We start from the raw sequence: 24,525 nt of genomic DNA on the forward strand, positions 1-24,525 counted from the left end.
ATTACCGTTGTCCTTGCAAATGACAAAGGACTGACGAGTGACTCCTGGCACAGTCGTAGACCCACAGGGTGTGTGTTCGGTTTTGCAATTTTTAAAAATGTTATTTATTTTAGAGAAGGGGAGGGGAGGAGCAGAGGGAGAGGATCTCAATCAGGCTCCCTGCTGAGCACAGAGCTGATACAGGGCTGTGTCCCAGGACCCTGAGATCATGATCTGAGTCCAAAGTGAGAGTCAGATGCTCAACTGACTGAGCCACGCAGTGGCCCCTATTTTGCATTTTTTAAATCCACAAATGAGCACATTGTAGCCCTTTTCTCTGTTACTGTCGATTTTCAGTCTGCAAGGGTCTAAAGAAATTGTGTTACCTATCTCTCGATTAGTTACAGAACGGGAGCCCCTTTATGTGCTAAGGACGCCGCTAGCTGTCTCCTTTTACACGATCTTATTTCTTAAAGGCAGCTGGACAACTCCTCAAAACCTCAAAATAGAATTACCCCATGACCCGATTCAACGCCTAGGTGTACGGCAAACAATTAAAAAGTCAGCACATATCACGCATGAATATTCACAGTGACGTCAGTCACACTAGCTAAAAAGTAGAAAAACCCCCAGTGCCTATCAGTGATTGAATGGCTAAACCCAGGTATTTCTGAGCCCTGACGTCATGGTCCCAGCACAGGGGATGTCTCTTAGCCTCCGAGGGAGGTCAGCCGACGCACGGACACTCCCTCTGTGGACCTGGCAGGAAGCAGGTGGAGGGGCTGGGGGAGGGGAGGGTTTTTGAGGGCTGAAGGTTGTGGAACCAGATAAAGGAGGAGCCCTACAGCGTTGTGAGTGTCCAGAGTGCTGCTGAGCAGTTCACTTTAAATGGTTAACATGTGATTTTTAACATAGAGAAGGATCTGGGGGAATGTGTTTAAAGTTTCCCCTTTACAGAAGAGAAGAATAATTTTGGCCGATATCCTGCAGTTGGTGGTTGTGTCACAAAAATAGCTTTGAAGTTTATTCTAGTGCATTGTTTGAAATGTCAGCTTTTTTCCTTTTGCTTCTTACCCACTTTGAAATTATATTCTGTCGGTGAATTTCATCCCAAGATCAGTTACTCACACTTTACGGTAAGAGTAAGGAGGCCAAAACATCTGTCATGTGTGTTCCGACTCGTGTGTGGCTCCAAAGGGCCGGGAGTGTGCAGAACCCCAGACCCACCCCGGGCAGGGGCCACGTCCAGCTGTGAGGACTTCAGTGGGGCCCGGGGCTGGGTGTGGGATTACCTCAGATGCTCTCCCACCACATAAACCTCTTGATGGGGATGGCCGACAGCAGCAGGGTGTCTGTGCCCAGTGACACGCATGACGTCTCAGGACATGGGCTCTGCCCGTGGCAGTCAGGACACAGACCACAAGGTGCAGAGTGTCTGTTCTGGCCTTTCCCACAGCTCAACAAGCAGACAGAATATATGCAACCTGAGAAGCCGGGGGCCCACAGACATCTGCATGGGGGCGTGTGGGGACTGACCACGGGAAGCCTCCGTGTGGTGAGCAGGCCTGGAGGTGAGTGGACAGACGTGCTGTCTTTGCTCAGTGCATGGGAGGGCTGGTGCTCCACTGCTCACCTTTGGTGACCACACCGTGTCCAGCTGTGCCCTTTGCAAGGTGGTTTTCCTGATCTCGTGTCCTCGGCTCTGCACAGAGAGCCAGTTTTCTTGCAGGCTGGGAAGTGCCAGTCTCAAACGACACCTTCAAAGTTCTAATTTCCTCTTCACCAAGTTCATGCCTCAAAACGTCGTCTTTTGCTTCTTCCAGGAAAAGCTGAAGTGCTTCCCCAGGATTCTGCTTGCCGATGTCAGGCAGCCTGGTGGCACTGTGTGGCCTGTGGCAGAAGACAGACATCTGGCCGGGGCCGGGGTATAGCTGGAGATGCTCCTCCCATGTCCTTCCGTTCAGACACTCTGCCCTTGGCTCTGTGCCACAGATCAATAAAACATGTGAACCTGCTGCGTTTTCACGATCCAGGGATTTGATGGGATGTGGCACACTAGAAATCCAGGAGCATGAATCGCCACACCAGGAGCCCAAAGCTGCATTCACCCAGACCCCTCTGCTCTGTTATCCAGACCCCGACTGAGCTGAGGGTTTATTCCTTGTTTTGTTGGCGAGCCCTGCGCCATGGCCCATGGGGGCCGCATTGGAGAACCACTGTCCCGAAGAGCAGAGGTCCATCTGGGGCTTCTCCTCAGTGTCCGTTTGAATGAGGAGAGCAGCCAAAGAGAAAGGTGCACCAGGAGCCTGTAAGATAATCTAGGTAAGAAAGAGTTAAGGGTAAACATGAAAACAGTGCCCACAGAGGAGAAGGGGGGACCAAGGAGAGGTCCCCAGGATGGGCAGGGACCCTCGCTTGCAGGCTGGCTGGCCTTTCCTCATGGGTGCTTGGCCAGTGGCACCGCCAGGGGTGGTGGGAATGTGGGAAGGAAACCTGCCAGTGTTCACTGTGTTCTCCCAACCCCTGAGAGGTGTGGATGGCGGGTCCGGGGGCTCTCGGGGAGGACTGCCAGATTTCTGATTTCCCAGTAACTGGAATGGATGCTGGTCAGTTACAAGATGGTGAGTCTGGCCTTGTGCACAAACTGTAATGCATCTGACTGTCTGGAAGGGGTCAAGAAGCAGCTCCTCAGGTGTCACGGGACTCTCCTGTGCCTCAGTTTCCCCTGTGACTTTACGCCTGGCCCCGGTTTGCTTAGATTACTGGAATGCTTCCTGCACTTTAAAACTCATCAGATGAACACCAGGTGTTGATGCTGACATGGCTGGATCCCCGGCCAGGTGGGTGGAACTCCTGCAGCTTTTGCAAATTCCTCCTGCTCCCCTTGGGGAAAGTGTGTTTCCCAGCCTCCCTGACCCCTGCTCCCCCGGGGTGCTTTACCCTGCTGTGAATCCACTTTGCAATCCAGAGACAGGAGAGTGGCAAAAGCAGTGATGTACAGGGCTGCCTGACCCTGTGGGGGATAGAGTCTGCCCCCCACCCCCGAGACCCCTGTGTCCCTGCAGCATCTTGAATGTCCTGGGACCTGCTGGGAGGCCAGAAGATGTCCCCCTGGACACACGCACATGTGGAGAGACAGTTCCTTCTGCAGCCGTGTGTGGTCATGGCTCACCTTCCTGTAGACCAGATGGCCCCAGACTCTCAGGGAGCACCCACCCTGCCTGGGCTCTGCTCCCCGTACGCCCCTGCCCCAAAGCCCCCTGTTCTCCATCTGGAGGCCTGCCGTGGCAGGAAAGGACAGATCTTCTGATGCATTTGCTGTGTGGTGACGATCCACTGCCCAGCTTTCTGATCACAGCCTCTGAGCCCACTGTTCCCGTACTTCCTCTGTCCGAAGAACCAGGGTCAGGGATGGTCTTGCTCTTCTCCATGAACCAGAATCCAGTGACACCATCTCTGTGTTTGCAGAGGCAGAGACATTAGGATCCCAGCCTTGTCCCCAGGACATCTCAGCACCCAGAGGGCCCTCAGGGAGCCCTGACATGCTGGGCTATGGCCTCAGCTCTGGCTCCTGGACCCTGCTCCACACTGAATCTTCCTGTCAGCTGGGTCTTCTCCTGGACCCAGCCTTCCTGCTGTCATGTGCCTCAGACAGAAGGGTCTGAGCCTCTGCTTGCTTTTGTCCCTCTGTGGTGAGTCCCTGGCCCCTCCTGGGACAAAGACCCTTCCCCTGAAAGGACACACTTGGACAGTGTCTCTTCCTCTGTCCCGGAGACTAAGCTGCACAGTCAGAAGCCCCCCTGCTGACAGCTGTCCCCTGGCTGTCTCCAAGGTGTGAGGTCTCCACTGCTCAGAACATGGAGGCATTGACAGTTTCCACGCCCTCAGAGGCAAGCTGGACAAGGTGGACTCCTGCTGAGATGGTCAGTGGATGGGAGGTCAGCATTCCAGACAAGCGTTGCTGACAAAGCAGGGTGTAGGGAGCTGTGGCATCCAATAGGAAACCTACCCATTCTGCTCTGTGGCTGCAGGTGTCTTTGTCAAAGGACAGTGGACAGAGTCAGCCAAAGCCCCACTTGTCTGTAAAGGCACATGGGCCCCAGTAACTCCCTCTGTCCCTCTGATCTCTGATGGCCCTGGGGAAGGCTTCCTGCCAACGTCAGCCTCAGCTTCACGTGCACACACACCTGCTGTTTCAGACCTCCTTGCTAGCTGGAAGACACCAAAGAGAATAGTGCCTTACATGTGTGTCCCTGCACACGGCTTCCACGTCTTTCAAATGGCAAAGCCCACGTGGACATGTAGTCAGTGGGCACAGATGGGAAGGCGGCAGGTGCTCTCGAGCAGGAGCAAGCAAGGAGGTGGGTGCAAAGAGGCAGCAGGAAGGTAGAATTAGAGAAGCAGCAGAAGTGCACAGACGGGGGCCTCCAGTTCCTCAGCAGCCCAGCTGAACTGTCTGCAGCCCACTGCGATTTCTTCCTAAGTGAGTTGTAAGCAGGGATCTGTCTTGGGCGGAGGCTGGGGCCCAGCTTCACACACAACAGAATGGCTGGGCTATTGTCAGCTCTCCGTTGGTCAGTCTCTGCACAGGGATGGGACAGGATAAGCAGACGAAGAGATTGGGAGTTCGTGGGCGAGTCAACAATGCTGTTGGGTAACTTGATCCAGTTTTCATTTCCAAAACATCCCATCCAGCAAAGCAGAACACGGTTCCTTCCAACTGCACACAGAACATTTACAAGGTGGACTATACTGTGTCCATAAAACACATCTCAATTATCTTAAAGGGACTCGAATCATGCAAAATATGTTCTCTATCCAAAATGAAGTTACCGGGGCACCTGGGTGGCTCCAACGTTTAAGTGTCTGACTCTTGATTTCGGCTCAGGTCCTGATCTTAGGGTTGTGAGATCAAGCCCCATGCTGGGTGTGGAGCTTGCTTAAGATTCTCTCTCTCCCTCTGTCCCCTCTTTAAAAAAAATAAGTGAAATAAATAAATAAATAACAGAATGAAGCTATACATCTGTAACACAAGGATATCTGCAAAATACTGAAATATTTGGAAACTATATAACATACTTTTAAATAACCCAAGTCAAAAGGGAGATCAAATGGAAAATTAGAAAGCTTTTGACTGAATAAAAGTGAAAACACAAACTATCAAAGCTTGTGGCTGCCACTGTTACGAACTGGGATGGGGGTTTGGGAATATGAGAGGGTACTCAAATCAATGAGCTTACTTCTAGACCTAAAGAAGCTAGAGAAAGAAGGAAATATAAACCCACCAACTCAGACCGAAGTAAGAACATAATAGAGATGAAATGGAAGTAATGAAATAGAAAACAGAAAATCAATAGAGAAAAATAAATAAAACCAAAAGTTATTCCTTAGTTCTATAAAACTGCTAAACTATTTGGAGTTATCAGCAGCAAATAGAGGATCCATTAACTACTAATATCAGGAGCGAGAGGGACATCACTACTGGCATCAAAGGTTAATAAGGAAACATTATGAAAAACTTTATTCCACTCAGTTTATTTTTAAACTAATGACATGGACAATTTCCCTGAAAGACAGAAACTAGTAAAATTTCATTCAAGAAGAAATAGGTAACTCAAACCATCCTAATATTGATTAAAGAAACTGAACTTGTATTTTATTTTATTTTTTAAAAAAGATTTTATTTATTTATTTGACAGACAGAGATCACAAGTAGGCAGAGAGGCAGGCAGAGAGAGAGAGAGGGGGAGGCAGGCTCCCTGCTGATCAGAGAGACTGATGCGGGGCTCGATCCCAGGACCCTGGGATCACGACCTGAGCCGAAGGCAGAGGTTTTAACCCACTGAGCCACCCGGGCACCCCTGAACTTGTATTTTAAACTTTCCCACAAAGAAAGTTCCAGGTCCAAGGATTTTACAAAAAAGATAGATCAAAAATTCATGCAAGAAATAACATCAGTTCCACACAAACTCTCTGGGAAGTGGAGGAAATAGTTACCAATGAGCTCCATGAGTTGGCAAGATCCTGATAACAAAACAATGCAAATAATGGAACAGAGAAGAGATACAGACCTATCTACCTTAAGAACATAGATGCAAACATTGTAACAAAATGTTAGCATATAAAACCCAACAATCTATGAAAAGGTTAGTACCTCAGAACCAGGTGTGACTTATTCCATGAGTGCAGAGTTGGTTTAACATCAGAAATTCAACTGATGTGATTCAGCGTGAGAACATACTGAAAATGTTCATAGGCTGAACTATACAGTCATCAAATAAATGCAAAAAAGTTTTTGAAAATAGCCAACATTTCATTTCTGATTGAAAAAAAAAAAGTCTTGACAGGCAAAGAACAGGGCATTTATTAAAAAAACAAAACAAAACAAAACCCTGCAAGTACCATCCTGTAAGGCTGGGAGACGGCTGCTTTCCCTCTGAGATCCAGGACAAGGCAAGGCTGACTGTTCTTGCTGCATGCACTCAACACCACTAATGGCATCTGGCCAAGGCAATAGGGCAAGAAAGCGAAATGGAAGGAATTGGATCAGAAAGGAAGAAGCAAATGGTTTTATCCACCAATAGCATGGTCATCCATGTAGACACAACCATAGAATCGAAAATATGGTGGAAGAACAAATATGTGGCCTTAGCAAGTTTTCAGATTATGCAGTCAAATCAATACACAAAAATGCATTGTATTTCTTTGGTATGACTTGTGTTACCGACCTGATTGTTTATTACAAAATTAAAGTTCTTAGAACAGCATTGAGTAAAAGAAATTAAACAGACCAGTGGAGCAGAAGTCCAGAAGTTGACACAGTCATTTGTGGTCAACTACTTTTTTACAAAGGTACAGAAAATTGAGTGGGAAAGGACCAGCTCTTCCAAAAACTGGGCTGGAATGATTGTTTTTTTTTTTTTTTTTTTTTTTTTTTAAGGTGAGGAGACTTTGTTCCATAGCACAATTTCTTTGACAAAATGATAAATTGGTCTTCCTTAAGATAAAAACCTTTGCTCTACAAAAAATGCTGTTTAAAGAACCGAAAGTCAACAAACACACTGAGAAAACACATTTGCAACTCCAACCCACATACCTAAGTATAGATATAACTCTCAGTACTCAGTAACTACAAACTGAACAAGCCAATGCAATACTAAAAAACTGGCAAAAGTTTTGAACTTTTCCCAAGAAGATAATCACAATAGGCCATGAGAAATGTCATTATCCTCTATGGGGATAAAATTAAAAACCCTCACATCTGTTAGAGCTTCTACCGCTCAGACAGCTTCTCATCCTAGGATTTGGGGAGGGCGTGGAGTACCTAGAACTCTCCAGCAGGGCCGGTGGAGATGCAGAAGGGCAAAACCACAGTAGAAAACTCTCTGTCAGTGTCTTAAAATACTGGATATTCACCTACAGCTTAGCCAGCAATAAATACCACTCGGGTCCCTAAGCAAGAGGAACAGAAATGTGTCCACACAAGACCTGTCCAATAAGGCTCAGACAGTTTTATTCTGTGTCCCCAAACCAGAGACCACCCAAGTTTCCTTCAACTAGAGAGAGGACACACGATTTTTGTTATATTCATACATAGAGTAGGACTCAGAAATTAAAAGGATAAAGTAACTGAAACACCCCAAAAGTGGATTATCTCATGTTAGGCAGAAGGACCCAGATTTACCTGTGTTCTACAACATGACAAATTACCTCGAGGTGATGAAAATAGGGAGGATAGCTGCCTTGGGGGTGGGGTATGGGGACAGGGCTGGAGGACACTTTTTAGGGTGAGGGTATATTTAATTACTTTGTTGGTGAGGCAATTAAAAGGGTGCATCCATTTGTCAGATTAAAGATATGAATTAAAACAATAATATTGGGGAAAATATGTGAAAATCTCAATTTTGGAAACATGGAAATTTATACCTGCCGAGTATAAATATTATACTATAAATATTTAATATAAATATTAAATTTATACCTGCTGCATCTTCTTTGTTTAAAGAAAAGAGTCTTCTAAAGTCATTCCTAATCTGTAGTCTATAGGAGCTAAAGAAAAGAAAGGCAAAAGAAAACCAGTGAAGTGCATTTTCTTTGCAGCCGCAAGAAGGTGGGAATTCAGAATGAGCAAACAAAGCTGCTGGGACAGAGCCAGACAGCAGGAACATTAAGGATGTTAATGTTGGATGTGGAATCTTGGAGAGCTTTTCTTCCACATCAAATGCATCTCAGATTTTCAGGAAGAACAGTTTTAGTAAGAACAGAAATGTTAAGTGTCGGGCGGTGGTCATCTCCGCTATTCGTGTGGCCTCTTTCTACTTTAAGGATATCTGCAACATTGTAGTTTTTGGGATAACAGTGGGTCTGCATGGCTGGAGGAGAGGAGAAATCTCCAGGAAACCTGTATTTTTGGTCCTGGTGTTCAAAATTCGGTCATATTTTCAATAACTTGGTTCTCTTGAAATAAAGTCAATGTGGGACTCAAAGAAATAAAAATCATCATGGAACTGCTCTTTCTTAATGTTACAAAAGAACAGAGGAATGAAATAAGAACTGAATGGAACCTGCCAGTAACTGAGGTCCAAGGGTGAACGGGGGCTTGGGCACACATGCCCTGTGTCTCTGGGATGAGCAGGACTGCCCAGGAGGCACTGATCTTCTTTCTCACCTTATTTGACAACTAAACATTCAAATGATGTGGGGATAAACTCATCAGCTGAAGCCGTGGCACAGAAAAAATATGCCTCATGCACACTCTGTACCTAAGTCAGCGATGGCTGTGTCTACTCAATAAAATTCCATCCATGTGTTTCCATTGTTCCAAAATCAATGGTGTTACGTCAAGGGAAATACCTCAGAGAAAGACAAATGGCATGGGATTCATGTGGGTTCTAAACCACAAAATGAACAAACAACAGAAACAGACGCTCAAATACAGAGAAGAATTTGGAGGTTGCCAGAGGGGAGGGATGAGAGGGCTGTGCAAATAGGGGCGGCGAGTGGGGGGTACAAACTTCCAGCTAGAACGTGAGTCAGACGGTGGGGTGGGGGGCTGCAGCGCCCAGCACGGGGAGCACGGCTAACAGCGTCATGGCTGTGTATGCTCACAGGTGGGGGCCATTTTTCCTGGTGATCATTTCACAATGGATACAAATGTGGAATCCGTATGTTGTACACCTGAAACTAATACAATATTGTGTATCAACCACACTTCAGTAAAACGACAACAAATAAATAAATAATTGCTGGGAGTGTTTACTGTCCATGGAGATGATCCAAAAGCTGTAAATGATTTTGTATGAAAAATAAAGACAGATTTATGAAAATAGTTCTTACACATTGTTAAGGAAATTTCAAGTAACTTAGGTGCTAAGCTCTACATAAAATAAACTATTAATTTTAACAACTTTATGGTTGGTGTTAATAAAAAATTATTTCGATATGATGGACTGTAACAAAAGTCTCACTCTCATTTATTCACCCTAAATACTAGGTTTTGATGACCTTTCCACTTTGTTTGAACATTTATTTAGATGCATTATTCCACTGGACTTAGTTAAATCTGAGATCATGGCGTGTGAAGAAGATACATATGCTAATTATACTTCAGAATCTTAAACAACTAGAAGAGCACAACACTGCATGAAAAATGACACAATTGAGATTCAGTTCTCAGAAATGTGTACATGAAAACATGCTCATGGGTCGCCCTGTCCAGGGTCTGTCTTCTCTTGCAACATCTCCTATAAGTTACTTCTTATAATATATCAAACTATATCATCTTCAAAGTTATATTGCCCAAAGTTGTAGATACGTTGTGTTTTTGTTATACTATTTTTCTACCAAAGTTTTCACTTTAACATGTCTATGCAATGAATCAACTTCAGATTTGACTTATAGATTTTTTCTTTTTTCAATTCCTTTTCAGTGTTCCAGAATTCATTGTTTATGCACCATATCCAGTGCTCCATAGATTTTTAAGTGTGTAATTTAGTGTTCCTTAGTATGTTCAGTGACTGTGCAACCACCAGCACTCCCCAGCAGCTCTGCACCTCCTAGGAGCCGGTCTCTAGTCTTTCCTCACCCAGGCCCTGGTGGCTGGAAATGTTGTTCTGTGTCCATGGATTTCCCTGTTCTGGATGCGTCCCATGATTGGGATCTCATTGTATTAATACCATATGATTTGTATTCTCTGTATGTTATGATGTTGTGGTGTTTTTTTAAACCCTTCCTGCTGGGGTGAGTCTGCCCTTCTGGTGGCCTAACCAACAACTAGGGACTGCAGTGCTGGCGGAGCATATCCATGATGTGCAAACTGACCACTCACAGCTGCACCCCTCTAGCCGGCCTGGGTCCTGGAGGCAACACTTGTCGGCCTGAATCCCCCTGGGCAGGTGTCAGCCCAGCCACGACGCTCGCCAGGCCAAAGCTGTTTACAGTGCTGTCTGGCCTTTCTGTGGAAACTGTGGGAAAGACCATGGCCTGAGCTCTCCTAGCCCTTCCTTCTGCTTCCTTCCAGATGCTGGTGCCCCAGGGCCCTGGCAGGTGAGCTGTGCCTCTTGTTTCCTGGGAAACTCTGAGAAGCTTTGATGTTTTTTTCAATGGCCTTGACCTCTGTGTCCTCGCTCCGTCACCTTCGTAATGAAGACCCAGCACAAAACACTTACAAGGATGTGATTCTTTTTCCTTAGGAATAACTGATTTGTCATTTATTCACGTCTGAGGGCGATGCAGGGTTGGGTTAGTCTCAGGTGTCCAGCATGGTCGTCCGGCAATCTTGCAGAGGCCTCGGGGCTCCTCCTGGTGGGTGTGGTCTCATCCCGTGCACCACGGCCCCTTGTGCTACCACCAGTTTTTTCTATTTAAGAGTCTTTTTTTTTTTTTTTTGGTCTTTGTTCATTTGTTTTGTTTTCTAAATTCCTCTAGCTCCATCCACATTGTTGCAAATAGGACAGGACCTTGTGTGATGGGATCCTTCCACTGGGTGTCGTGTGTGTGAGGTCCATCCAGGTTGTGCCGTGACCACAGATTATTGTTGGATAATATTCCACCGTATGAAGCAATTATAGCTTGCTTATATATTCACCAGCTGGTGGACGTTGGGCTGCTTCCACGTTGCCGTGACCATGAGTAATGGCACTGTGAGCCTCTGTATGTGAGTTCTGCACCATCAGCGTCCTCACTTGGGTCTACACTGGGGGTGGCTGCGAGTCATGCAGTGATGCCACGGTAGCTTCCCAAGGAGCCACTCAGGGGTCTCAGCAGTGCCGCATACCCTTCAGCCGTGGGGAGGCTGTGTGGTCTCTCCAGCCTTGTTACTTTCCTTTCTTTACGACAGCCATCTTCACCGCAGCACGTAGATTTTCAGGTGGCTAAAGGCTAATGATGTTGAGCATCTTGTCATGGGCTTATTGACCATTTGTGTATCTTCTTTGGAGAAATGGCTTTTCAAATAATTTGCCTATTTTTAAGTTAGGTTTCTTTTTTTATGGTTTAATTGTCAGAGTTTTCTATAGACTCTAGATCGACAAGTACTTTATCAGATCTGTAATTTACAAACATTTTCCCCATCCTGTGGGTTTTCTTGTCTCTTTCTTAATGGCGTATTTGAAAGTAAAGCATTTTTAATTTGGAAGAAATCCAATATTTCTGTTTTGTTTTCCTTTTGTCACTTGCACATTTAGTTTCATATCTATAAAAACATTTTTTAATCCAAGGCTGTAAAAATTTACTAGTATGCTTTTCTCTAAGTCTTTCATAGTTTTCTCACTTACATGAAGTCTGTGGCTCATTCTGAGTTAATTTCGATGCATGGTGTGAACCCAGCTTCATGCTTTCGCCACATTTATTAGAAAGACTCTTCTTACCTCTAGATTTTCTTAGGGCTCTTCCAGAAAACCGAGTTACCATAAATGTGACAGTTTATTTCTGGACAATAAATTGGTCCTATTGGTCTGCACATCTATCCTTATGACAGTGCTGAGTGTTAACTACAGTAACTTTGGAGTGGAGTCAGTTTTGAAACCAACAGGTGTAAGTCTTTCAAATTCATTCTTTTTCAATATTGTTATGGATTTTCTAGATCACTTCCCTTTCTTTTGTGTTTGTTTGTTTTTAAAGATTTTATTTATTTATTTGACAGAGAGAGATTGAGATTACAAGTAGGCAGAGAGGCAGGCAGAGAGAGAGGAAGGGAAGCAGGCTCCCTACTGAGCAGAGAGCCAGATGCGGGGCTTGATCCCAGGACCTGAGATCATGAACTGAGCCGAAGGCAGAGGCTTAACCCCCTGAGCCACACAGTCGCCCCATAGATTACTTCCATTTCTAAATGAATTTTAGGATTAACTTTTCCACTTGTGAGGAAGGGATGTCTGGGATTTTGGAAGGGATTGAACCAAAAGGAGACTCATTTGAAGAAGGAGCACCATTAAAAAAAATATATATTATGCCTTTTGATACATGGACAGGAGCTGTCTTTCCACTTATTTAGGTCTTCTATGCTTTGTATTTTTTATATAAATATAAATCACATACTCTTTTGGTAAATTTATTGCAAGGGTTTTAAGACTTCCTGATGCTGTCATAAATTGAATTGATTTCTGGATTCCATTTTTGTATATTAATTTCTAAAGTATAGAAATGCAATTGGTTTTTGGATATTGATTTTTAGATATTGGTTTTGTGTTTTACAAACATGCTAAACCCATTTTATAATATTTGTGTGTATGTGTGTGTGTGTATTCTGAAAGATTTTCTGTATACAAGATCATGCCACCTACAAATAGAGATAATTCTACTTCTTATTGATACACTTTTATTCTCTTTTCTTGTCTACTTTTCCTAGCTAGAACTTCCCGTTCAATGTTAAATACAATTAGCAAAAGCAAACACCTTGTTTTGTGCCCAATCTCAGGGGGAAGCATTTTGTCTTTTACCGTCAAGGATGATGAAGTATGATGTGAACTATTGGCTTTTGTAGATGCCTTTTAAAGGCTGGTGAAGTTTCCTTATATTTCTAGTTCGTGGGATTTTTTTAAATGCTTTTTTTGCATCTATTGTGATTATCGTGTATCTGTTCCTTTATGCTATTTATATGGTATCACATTGATTGATTTTTGGATATCAAACCAACCTTGAATTTCTGGGATAAATCCTTCTTGATCACACTGTATACTTCTTTCTACATGTTGCTGGATTTATTTGCTAGTTAATTTTTAAGTTTTTTTGAGAATTTTTTGTCCACTTTCTTAAAAGATGTTAGATTGTAGTTTTCTTTTTCAAGGGGACATTGAACTCAGGATGATTTGTTTCCCCTTTTCTATTTTGTGGGAGAGTTTGTGACAGCTGGGTGCTAATTTGCCCTTAAATGTGTGGTAGGATTTACACATGAACAACTGGGTTCTAAGCTTTGTTTTGTGGGAAGTTTATAATTATGATTCCAATCTCTTTACTTGTATTAGGTATATTCAAATTTTCCATTTTTTCTTGAGTCATATATAGGCCCTTCAATTTAATTAAAATTTTCAACAATCCAACTTTTGACTGTGTTGCTCTTCCCTATTGTTTTGTTTCCATATGAATTTCCATTTATTTCCAGTTATTTGCTGAAATTATCCATATTTTAATATCTTGGATATATTAATTATATTTGTTTTATAGACTATAGTCTTAGAGTCTTATAACTTTATTATTATTACTGGAGCTCCATTTTTATTTCTTTGGTTTTCAGTCAAATCTTATTATGTGCCCTTTTTTTTCCATTTCTAAACTAGATAGTTTTATTTTTAAAAATACTGTGAGGTTCTGGATGATTTATTTTCTTCAGGAGTTAATTCACTCTTGCTTCTTAAGCCGTGACAGCTCAGTCCAATGAGGAATTGGGATTTTTTCACAATGAAAACAAGTTTTCTGGTTAGGCCCAAAGACTGTGGTGTGTTCAAGGGTCCGTCCCCCTTGTTGGCCTCTGAGTCCCACTTCGGGCTATAGCCCGACAAGGCCAGAAGGTCTTCCTCAGCCCTTCAGCCTGTCTCTGTGGCTCTCACATTGGAAAAAGCCATCAGCACAGTGGCCCCAGAGACAGGCTCGGCTCCCCGGCTTTCCCTCTCCTGATCCCGGCCCTTTGGCCTGGAAACTCTCCAGTGTCTTCAAACACTTCAAAAAGCATTCTGTCCAGGCTTTCTGGTAATGTCTGAAGTGACCTTGGCAGTGTTGGTGGAAGCTGACAGTTTGGGCCAAAAATGGCAAGTGTTTCACAGATGCCGGCCACTGTTCCGTGGCTTGCTGGGAGCTGCTCATGTAGTGTCCCTCAGGCTGGCCCTCCGCACGGCAGCAGCATCATTAGCAATATTGTCAACCTCAGCTTCCGTGGCACCACACGTAACCAGGGCACAAAGCCAGATGCGTCTCTGTGGAAGCAGCTGAGTGAACTGGGGACCATGGTCAAGTGGAGAATGTACCCCATATAGGATTGCCCCCAGCCCTGACCACATGACACCCGAAGACCACAGGGCTACCCTGTTCCAGATTTGTCTTACATACGGTGAAATCTGGGGACTTAAAACCCGTTGGCATGTCCGTGCTGTCCTGTCCATGGTCAGCACTCCTGGCTGTGGTGCCCACCTGGGTGTCAGGTCCAGCATCTGATGGGCACAGACCTGTTGCAACTTTCTCAGGGACTTGCTTCTGTGGCAACATCAATCTCAACTGAACGGAAGCATCTCCTTGCTCCTTTCATGAGCATTTTCCCAGAACTTTAAAAAAAAAAAAAAATCCCCTTTAAATTCAGTTCACTTATTTGAAATAGCTGTTCTGTTTGCATATATTGTCAAGAGAGCATTGAATCAGACCTGATGGGGACGGACTGCAGAGGGGCGGCGATGAATGGTCCAAGACATCTTGCACACGTACTGGGATGTTCCCGTGAGGCTAGGGCTCAGGGCTGGGATGGGAGGCCGCTGCCCCACAGCCCGTCGGCACAGCCAAGGCTAGCCGCCTCTGGCACAGCCGTAACAGACCTCCTGCTGCTGACCCCCAGGTGAGGCCTCCAGGCCAGAGCTGGCTGGGGAATTGCCCTGGCATCACCTCAGTCACAGAGTTGGAGATGCTTGCTACTGCCTGTGTCCTGGACAGAGGGGCATTTTTCTCCACATCCGTCTCCCCCTGGGGAGCCTTCAGCTGGTTCCCTCAGCTGGTTGGAACCTGGACAGATGCTCCGTTCAGTAGGTAAGAGATTTGGAGGAAGCCTCTTGCTTGTGCTAGAAGGTGCCATGCAAGTCCCTTCTGAAAAGAGAGGTTTCTGCCATTGCCTTTTTCATTCGTGCACCCAAGGGCTGGGCTGGATCGCCGTGTGAGCAAGCCTTTGTGGAAGCTGTGTGGATGCCTCCCTTCCAGCCTGAGATTACCTCACATCTCCGTAGCACTGTTGGTAAAGGACCAAGAGGCTTCGCTTTTAGAAGCATCACAGTTCATGATACACCGCAGGGAAAAGGTGAATGAAGGAGAGACTCGGAGTGCTTGGCACAATGCAGTTGCCTCCCAGGAGCTCTGTTACCGCCAACTGATGTGTGCTGGAGATTTCTGGATTATTCCTTCTGAGGCACAGTGAACTGAATTCCCTAGACTGAGGGAAAGACAGCAGAGTGATCTGCACAGGGAGATGTGGCTTGTCCCACACGCCTGCCCCAGGGAGCCTGGGCTCCTCCCCCAGGAGAAGGGGTGCCACTGTCCCAGGGCCTTGGCCTCAGTGCCCTCATGCAGGATGTCCCACATCGCCTACCTCAACCATGCCCCTGGACACTGAACAAAAAGCAGTGAGAGGTCTGGTCAGAAACGCCTGTTTTCTGCCTGCTCCCAGAGCCGCAGTGGGAAGACCTCGTGTTTTATGGGCTTCTGACTCTTGGAAATTTATTTGTGGCATATTCCTTCCTGCTCATTTATTCCTCTTCTGATTGCCTGCATAGCCAGCCTTCACAGCCTGATCCAAATCAAATGAGAAATGTTGAAACAATAGAAGCACCATGGAGCCATCAATAACTCACTCAGTTTGCAATTTCCTCTGTGAATGCTGCAGGCCATCCATGGGGAGAAAAAAATAAAACCCAATCAAAAACAATGAATAGCAAGTAAAAGATAATTAAGGTGGGCTGTTTTGAACTTAATTAACATGCAAATAAAATTCATTAAAGTTGATATCTTGCTTCATTATGAGCTGTAGGAAAATAGTGGATTAAAATGATTTTCACTCACGGAAAATCACGAGGCTCATGTGCTGGGTGGGAAACGGGATTTTAACCAACAAACGGAGAGAACGCTCACTTGTCATTTACTAAACACATGCACAGACCGAAGATAGACTCAGTGATTTATGTATGGTGTCCCTACTCTGTGAAAACTTTGAAAGAAACTGATTAAAATATAGACTTCTCTGTTTTATTTTCAAAAGAAAAACTTCCTGCTTCTCTGAAACTGGGAACGAAGACTAGGATTCAAATGCGAATGAGCAGCGGATTTTCCCAAAACATCTCTTCTTTTATTGTATTTTATTGGCATGAAGATGCCTCCCCTCCTTTTTTACTGTGACAGTTTTGGGTGAATCTAGCTCGTCCCCATGAAGAGCCAGGGATGAATCTAATCCTTTGTTTTCAAGATAATGATAATCTGCGTGCAGAGAGTTTGACATTCACATGTAATGGAGCTCAAACACCTGGAGAAAATAAAAGGCTGCCTGATTAAGCAGGCACGGACCACTCATTCGAGGCCCGTCAGGAGGAAGGATGCTGATTCTGGGGGGGGCGGCTGTGACCCTGTGTTTGGGAGGCTGGGGGCTCGGGCACCAGGGGGCACCACACAGCCTGGGCTCTCAGGGCCCCATGGGAGCCGATGTTCGAGGGCCCAGGAAGGAAGGCCAGTCCTGGGGTCCACGCATGTTAAACACAAGGGCAGACAGGCCCTGGGAGGGGTCACCAAAAGATGGCTGAGGGGAGCTGGGTTTCCTGGCCATTTGTGTCTGGGGAGCAGGCCCACTGTGTTCCACTACCAGCCACACTTACTGCTACAATCAGTAGTCAGCTCTGGACACCGTAACTATGGAGAAGATAGGGCTGTCATGGGTAAAACCCAAAAGTGAACCCAGTAAATCTGAAGATTCATGAACTGGTAGCACCCTGTCTAGCAAGCAGAGGGGATACCCAAGAAGCTGCACAAAACAGACATTTTATAGGAAGGAGGGGAGGCAGAGAGATTACCAGCAAAAGGAAAGGATCATACCTTCAGGCTTGCCTCCCTTTGAGGGAAGGGGGGGGGTCTGAGCGTTAGGACAGCATCTGGGGGAGGCTGAACCCGCGGTCACAAGGATACTTAGCCCTGGTTTGGTGGATTCACCTAAACCACACCTTTTCGGGCTTGAGGTTTTCTTTCGGACACACCCGAACTTGCTTTCCAGAAAGAGGCTGGAGAGGCCTGCCTTTCGGAAACCCAAACCACCCCCTCACCTAATTCTGCCCCTTCAATAGCAAAATGGAATGTAAAAATCATCTGTGTTGACACGTCTACGCATCTATTTTGTGATAAGCACTTTAGTGGGAGTATCTGTCTGTCCATCTGTCTCTAATGAAAATCTCAAATACTTATGAAACCCTATGTGAATTAACACTCTTTTTTATGTTGTGAGTGTTCACTGTAATAAATGAGATCGGATACGGAGCCTCTGCGCTCAGGACAAGGAGAAGTTGAAGAGAAGAGCAGAGGGAGTGATTTAGAAGGCGGGGTGAGGGTCAGGCTTTCCTTTCTGCAGGGGTTTTCGGGGTGACTGCGGCTGGATCTACTTCCCCGGAATTTGCACACAGGCCTCCTGCCTTCCCGCTTCGTGGCAAGGATCGCGGTGATGCTCTCCGTGACTGTAAGCTTCTCCAGAGCAGCTGAAGACAGCTTGGTTTCCTGCTAACACCATGCCCAACGACACCCTAGCATCAAAAGTGTAAACAGTGATCCTGACCAGCTGCGAAGGTAGCATTGCATTCCCATTCCTCCTTGAGAGACGTGGAGGGAAGAGATGAAATGATTGTCTTTATTTCTACTTGGCAAGTATCTGAGGCTGCCTTTCTAGCCTCGGGTGTAAGGAGGATGACAGTCTACTTTTCGGCCCCTGGAACCGGTGGCTTTCTATGGCAGGAGGGAGCTAAGGCTGCTGATCGGCTGAATTAAGAGGTCGGTGCAATCACGGGGAGTTGGACGGGAAGAGGGAGGCAGCAGGGTCGGAACCAGGGAGACCCCGCAGCTCTGGAGATGGGAGAGCTGGCTCCAGATGCCGTCGCCCAGGAAAGGCTCCCAGCTCAAGGCTCCCGGCACCTCCAGAAGGAACCAGCCTCACCAGAACTTTGATTTCAGCGCCTGAGACCCGTCCCAGACCTTTGACCTTCAAAACCTTAACAGAATACATTCATGTGGTTTTACACCCCTAAATCTTTATGAGATCTGTCACAGCAGCAATAGGAACCTAATACACCCTCCAAGGTCTCTGTCCCACTTGAAGATGAGTAATTAAATGGCCAGGGTTAATAGACTCCTAGAAGTGAATATTTGTGATAGAAAAAATATTTTCTTAGCTAACCAGTCGGTATATTTAAAGGTATGTACGTATTTTTGTGACTGGAATGTTGGCCTGATCGTGCATGACACCGCCGTTTTGGGCACTCCGTGGCCCCGATGTGCACGTGGAGAGAGACCTGAATTGCATTCTTTATGTGCACGGTCTCACATGGGAACATGCCCACATGCCTACCACTTGCTTGCAATTTTCTTTCTGTGCCACAGATAATCCACTTACAGCATTTTATCAAAAAAATATGCAGGAATTGTTGAAAGTCCGTGAGTCGCCCTGGATCAATGGGAGGCAGCCCTCTGACTTACCATCTCTGCGGTTCAGTCTCGCAAACCCGGGGCTGTGGCTGCTGGACAGCTCGGAGGAACCGCTGAAGGAGGAGGCCGGCAGCGCGGACGCCAGCGGCTGGTCGCAGCCATCTGTCGGGGAAAACACGCAGGTCAGCACACTCTGCAAACCCGAGAGCAAACAGGAGTCCAAACGGAAGGTGAGTGGCTTCCATGTAGCGCACTCGACGAGAAGACCTGGGGAGCCCAGGGTGTCAGAGGCCAAACTAACCACACGGGCAAGTCCCTAGAAGCAGCAAGACCACAAGACGGCTGGGCATAGGAGCCGCATGCCGGTAGTAGTCACAGTTCTATGCACCAAAACGGTGAAGCTACTTTAAAAACGTCATTTACAGTGACAACAAAACTATAAGAGAGTCTTTCTCAAAAGATAGTCAAGGTTTAGTTGAGAAAATGGTCCAGTTTTGTTGATGGATCTTGCACAAGGTGGACATGGGAGGGAAGAGAGGCTGTATCCACACACAGCGTAATCACCCTCTGGAGGCATCTAGTCAGCCAGCGGCTGGGCTGACCGTGGCCCCGTGGGTCTGCCTGACCCAGCAGGCCACAGAGCTGGGTGTGTACGGCCACGCTCCATTGTCATGTGGAAGTCGTGCCAAGGATCTGGGCTCACGCAGACCTGAAGTGACCTGTGAGTCCCACAGAGGAGTGGCGAGTGCCCGAGTCCCCACGCCCACCCCACCCCACTCCTTCTCTCCCAGCCTGTGGCTTCGTGAGGAGCCTGTGATCCGCTGACAGAGGAGAGGAAGTCCGGGGTGCAGGGTACGGATGGCTTCCAGGACACCCAGGCCACATCTGGAAGTGGGCCCCCGCGACACCCAGCTCCTCTCTGGGCCGTCCCTGTGGGACGGTGGGGACAGAAGGTCCCCCAGTGAGCAGGACTTGGAGAAGTGGCTGAGTTCCCCGTCCACCAGCAGACACCAGTGCTGAGGCTCTGTGTGGCCCCATTCTCTGGGCCATTAGACTAGCATCTGACCCTTGAAAACTGTCCTTGCAGTAAATCCCCTCACAGACATTTTTGTACAGTTTCTGCTCGTTTTGTTGAGGCCCACCTGCTACCCAGAGGTGGGTTCTGCATTTTGAAAGATGCCTGTTCTCACTCTGTTGGTTCACAAAAGCAGACTTCACTAATCCCCACATCAGAGGGGTGGTGATGGCCGTTTGTTAAAGGGATGGGTGAGGTTCGATTCCTGAATCTTCCAGAGTAAGGAGACAAACAAGCAGCTTTCAGAATATGAAATGGAGTCAGAAGTACACCCTATGTCCCGTCACCAAAGTGTCCGCTCCTGGGGTGTGGGAACTGTGATCGCTTCGATTCTGTACCTTCTGCAGAGACCAGTTGATGGCCAACAGACAGTGCACACAGGTAGACGCACTGACAATCTAAGTGTTATCAGGAGAGACTAGACGCTCATTCATCACAGAATAGAAATGGCCCCACCGTAGACCTGCCTGCCTGGGCGGTTTGAAGGGCCTTCTGAAGTGTTCTGATGGGGAAAGTGAGAAGGAGAAAGCACCTGAGGTCTCTGCTCTTTCCCACACTCAGCTCCGCTGTCATCTGTGAAGGGTGATGGTTGTAGGCTGATGACGAAGTCCTCTCACGCAACCCACAGGCAGAGTCTCCTCTTTCTTGGACACAAGCTTCCGTTCAGAATCAGGCATGCTACAGGTAAACATGTGCTATCCTGTGATTTTCGTGGAGCTGCAAGGTGATTTTTGAAATGGACTTAGAATCTAGCCAGGGTTCAAGTCTGATATGCACACAGCTTAATATGAAGGGAAACCCATCTCTGACAGGAAGATAGTCAAATCCTGCAAAGAATACAGTGTGAGATCTGTACAAGCTTCGCCCGAAGCTCTTGCCCCTAAACTTCCCTGTCTGCGGGGTCCAGCCCTTGTGCTGCCAGAGCTGGTCCCGGCTCCTGACCTTCCCCACCGAGGCCGGAGTCCCCGACGGCCTCCCCTAGCCATGGCCCCCGCAGGGGGAGGCTGTGACCCCCCGTCACACTCAGCATCCCAGTCACAGAGAATCTGGTAGACGAGTGGGGTGGAACCCTTGAGTTCCTGGGCAGGTGAGAGGCAGGGACCGTCCTTTGGGGTCAATGTGCTCCTTGTGTTGGGTCAGCAGAATGGGCTCTGGGCACCTTCAAAACGAGCCGAGGTCGGTTTCGACACATGGTGCATGTAGTCGTGCGTGAGTGTGTGTGTGCGTGTGTGTGTGTGTGAGAGAGAGAGAGAGAGACAGGCTCACACAGACAGGACCCTGTACTAACCACCACTCCCTCGAGGGAGGAAGAGGCAGGGGAATCAGTCAGATACAGAAGAGCTTTAGCAATTAACGCAAATAAAGAACTCTGGGCTGTAAGATCAAGAAAATCAAAGACTCCGGTTTCTGAGTCTGAATGAGATGATGGGTCTAACCCAACCTCATGTGGTTGGTCGTCCTTCATGGTATGTAGAGTCAAACCATGTGCTGCCCACTGGGAGCTCACGCCACAGGGAAGGTCTCTCAGGTCTCAGTCAGCCTGGGAAAGAGGTGGCAAGTTCAGGATGTCTAGTTGAGGTTCTTAAAATATTACTTGGGCTTTGTTGTAAAAAAGAGAAGATTGTATCTTTTCAAAATTAGTTATATTTTTCTCTGAGTCCATAAAGATAAAATTTAACTTAGAAAAGAACACCGCATGAAAGTAAAAAGTGGATGTTTTCTGAATTTCTCAATGAAATTAAATCAAAGATAGTGTTCCCAAAGACGGTCAAACGTTCGTGTGGTGATGGAGGATCAGCATGTGGGGTCTGGGCGGCTGGTATGCTCCACCCCTGGTGTGTGTGGAGCAGGAGGCAAGGCATGAACACCACACATACACCGAGGACGCACTTCTAGACTGACAAAAACCAGGAGCATTTTCCTGTGAGACGGACCTTTCCTCCCTGCCCCTCCTCATGAGCTTGTGCGTCGAGAGCTCACCGCCACGCCGGCTGTGGAATAAATCGTGCTAGATTTGCTTGACTCAGAAAGAGTCATAAACAAGTGAAGCAGGTAAAAAACCCTGAAACACTTCCTGACCCAAATCCAAAGGGAAGAGGATCAGGGGGACGTGACCTGGAGCGACCACTCTGGAACCAGCCTGGTTGTGCCCCGGAGCCACTTTTCTGCCGTCCGAGGGCAGAAGTGACTCGGGCCTACCCAAGGCCACAAGAGTGTCCACGATGACGTTACTCATAGTACACCAAAATGGAAACAGCCCTGCTTGCCCAGTGGCCTTAGAGCACACAGGTCAACAATGGAAATCACACAGAAATTTTAAAATTCCTCCATACAAATGGCGTAGATGAATCTGGGGCATGATGTTGAGCAAAATCAGCCAGTGGCACTGGTGGGCTCCGTGGCTGGCTGCAGCATGTTGCATGGGAAGGTTGTGGCTCAGCGGGCTCCGAGGCTGACCACAGCATGTTGTGTGGGAAAGCTGTGGCTTAGTGGGCTCCGTGGCTGGCCATGGCAAAGAGTGCATGTTGCGTGGGGAACAGCAAGAAACAGAGGGACCACGTGTGGCTTGCATGGACTCTTGTGAGGGAGACAGTTACTCCAAAGGACTCCCAGCTCCTACTGTTAATAACCAGATGTTGGGGGCAGATGTGTGAAGATGTCTTAAATAGACATTTTAGGGGAAAACGATGATGGGATTGAAAACGTGCACCAGAACATAGCCAGGCAGTGCACACACATTTGCTGAATAAATGGAGAATGGGTTGCTTTTCTTACAGCAAATCAGTGAGGAGGGTTGCTTATGTCTGGCTTGCATCAGCATGATAGACGGTGGGCCTGAGCCTGGTTACATCTGGGAAACATGGCCTCGGCCCCAAGATGGCCGCTGCCAACCCCATGTGGGCAGCAAGGGTGGGACAGCCGACCTGCCGGCTCCTGCGAGCATGACCATGGTGCCTTAGTCACAGAGACGAAATCCATAAACTCCCACAAATCTACCTGGGTCCTTCTGAGTGTAACATGCAAGCATGTATTCAGACTGGAAGTGACAGAGTGAGTGTCGAGGGCTGAGGTCACTCGTCAGTGAGCATGGCCTCCCAGTGACGGGTCCAGGGTTTATGCTGTCAGAAGCTCTGTTGCACAGTGTTTCCTCTGGTCTCTGGCAGCCACCGTGTGGGCTCACTTACGAGAAGGAAGTCAATTAATTCACAGCCTTGCTGGGAAGTAGAGAGGTCCTGACCTTGCCCCTTGTTCTTCACAACCACACATGTCTGGGGGCACCTTCTGGAGCTTACTGCTGTGTTCGGCCTCTCACCTGGAGGAAGCAGGTGCCCACACCTGCAGAGTACAGAGCGGGAAGAATGTCGGGGGGATGCTGGCCCCGCTCCTCACTCGGTCCTCTCTGCGTGCTAAGGAGGGGCCTCCATGATGTCCAGGGACAGAGTTACAGGCCCCAGGATGTCTGAGGGCTATGCACACCTCGGTGGTCAGGGAGAAGAACATGTGCAGGCAGCATCTCTATGTGCAGGTCCCACCAGGACCAGCCTCCTGAGCCTCGAGGCAAGAGCCCTGGCTTGATTCCCACCCTGCTTGGGGCTGGGAGGACGTGTGTGCAGCTATGGCACGTACAGCTTCCTCTTTGCAGTCCCCTAGTGCACATACACCCAGGACACTCTGTATCCCGGGCTTGCCTCCGGCAGAACCCCTGCAGCTCTGGGAAAGCAGCTCTTTGCCCCGGTAGGATCTCCTCTCCTGCAAGCCATCAGGGGCAGGGGGTTGAGGGGGACACCCCACATGGACAGTTTCCACAGACTCTCTGTTTTCTGCTTATAGGAAGGAAGGCAGTACATGTTCACAGCTCCAGAAAGTATTCCAGAAGTGGCATTTTATGGGAGAAATTCACAAATCAAGTGCAGTCATAATTTTCCAAATTTGCACAACTTCATGCAGTAAAAACATTAGAAATAGAAACAGCTAGACCAGCGGTTTCTGAACAGAAAGGGGATTTGAATTCTTCTCAAAGTGAGGCTGGGTCTGGAGGCATGCTGGGCATGGGTCCAGACCCCTGAGGACTCAGGGCTCCATGCAGACCAGGCCGGCCACCCAGCCTCGATCAGCACGTGTCACTGCTAAGAGGGTGGTTGTGGCCACAGCAGGTGTCAGGTGGAATGACAGCTGCAGGGCTGGCTGGACAGAGACCATGAGTCAGAGGAGGAGCTGCCACAGGCAGCTGAGACTGTGAGAGGAGGGAGGAATGCAGAGGAGGGAGAGCCTCAGGTGGGGCAGGATCGCTCAGAGAAAAGGGTCCTGCCAGCAGATACCCACGCTGCCTGTGTGCTCACCCCACAAACACACATACATGCACCTGTGTGCTCACAGTCACACCTGCTCACACCACAAATATACACACTACACACACACTGTCACACCTGCTCACACCATCAAAACACACATGCACCTGTGTGCTCAGTCATACCTGCTCACACCATAAATCACACACTATACACACTCACTGTCACACCTGCTCATACCATCAATACCACACACATGCCTTTGTGCTCACAGTCACACCTGCTCACACCACAAACACACACACATGCACCTGTGTGCTCACAGTC

The 24,525-nt window shown here is 47.4% G+C and overlaps 1 protein-coding gene across 1 annotated transcript in view; it reads right to left on the reverse strand.

Moving 5' to 3' along the window:
* The window catches only part of LOC116867929 (contactin-associated protein-like 4), a 191,369-nt gene that overhangs the window by 146,859 nt on the left and 19,985 nt on the right, over nt 1–24,525 (reverse strand). Inside the window, exon 2 of the mRNA XM_032857956.1 lies at nt 18,886–18,996. Within this exon, the coding sequence (XP_032713847.1) occupies nt 18,886–18,996 (111 nt within the window). The remainder of the gene's footprint in view (nt 1–18,885; nt 18,997–24,525) is intronic.

Source organism: Lontra canadensis, unplaced genomic scaffold (assembly GCF_010015895.1).
Source record: "Lontra canadensis isolate GAN:19392208 unplaced genomic scaffold, GSC_riverotter_1.0 scaffold13, whole genome shotgun sequence".
Lineage (NCBI taxonomy): Eukaryota > Metazoa > Chordata > Mammalia > Carnivora > Mustelidae > Lontra > Lontra canadensis.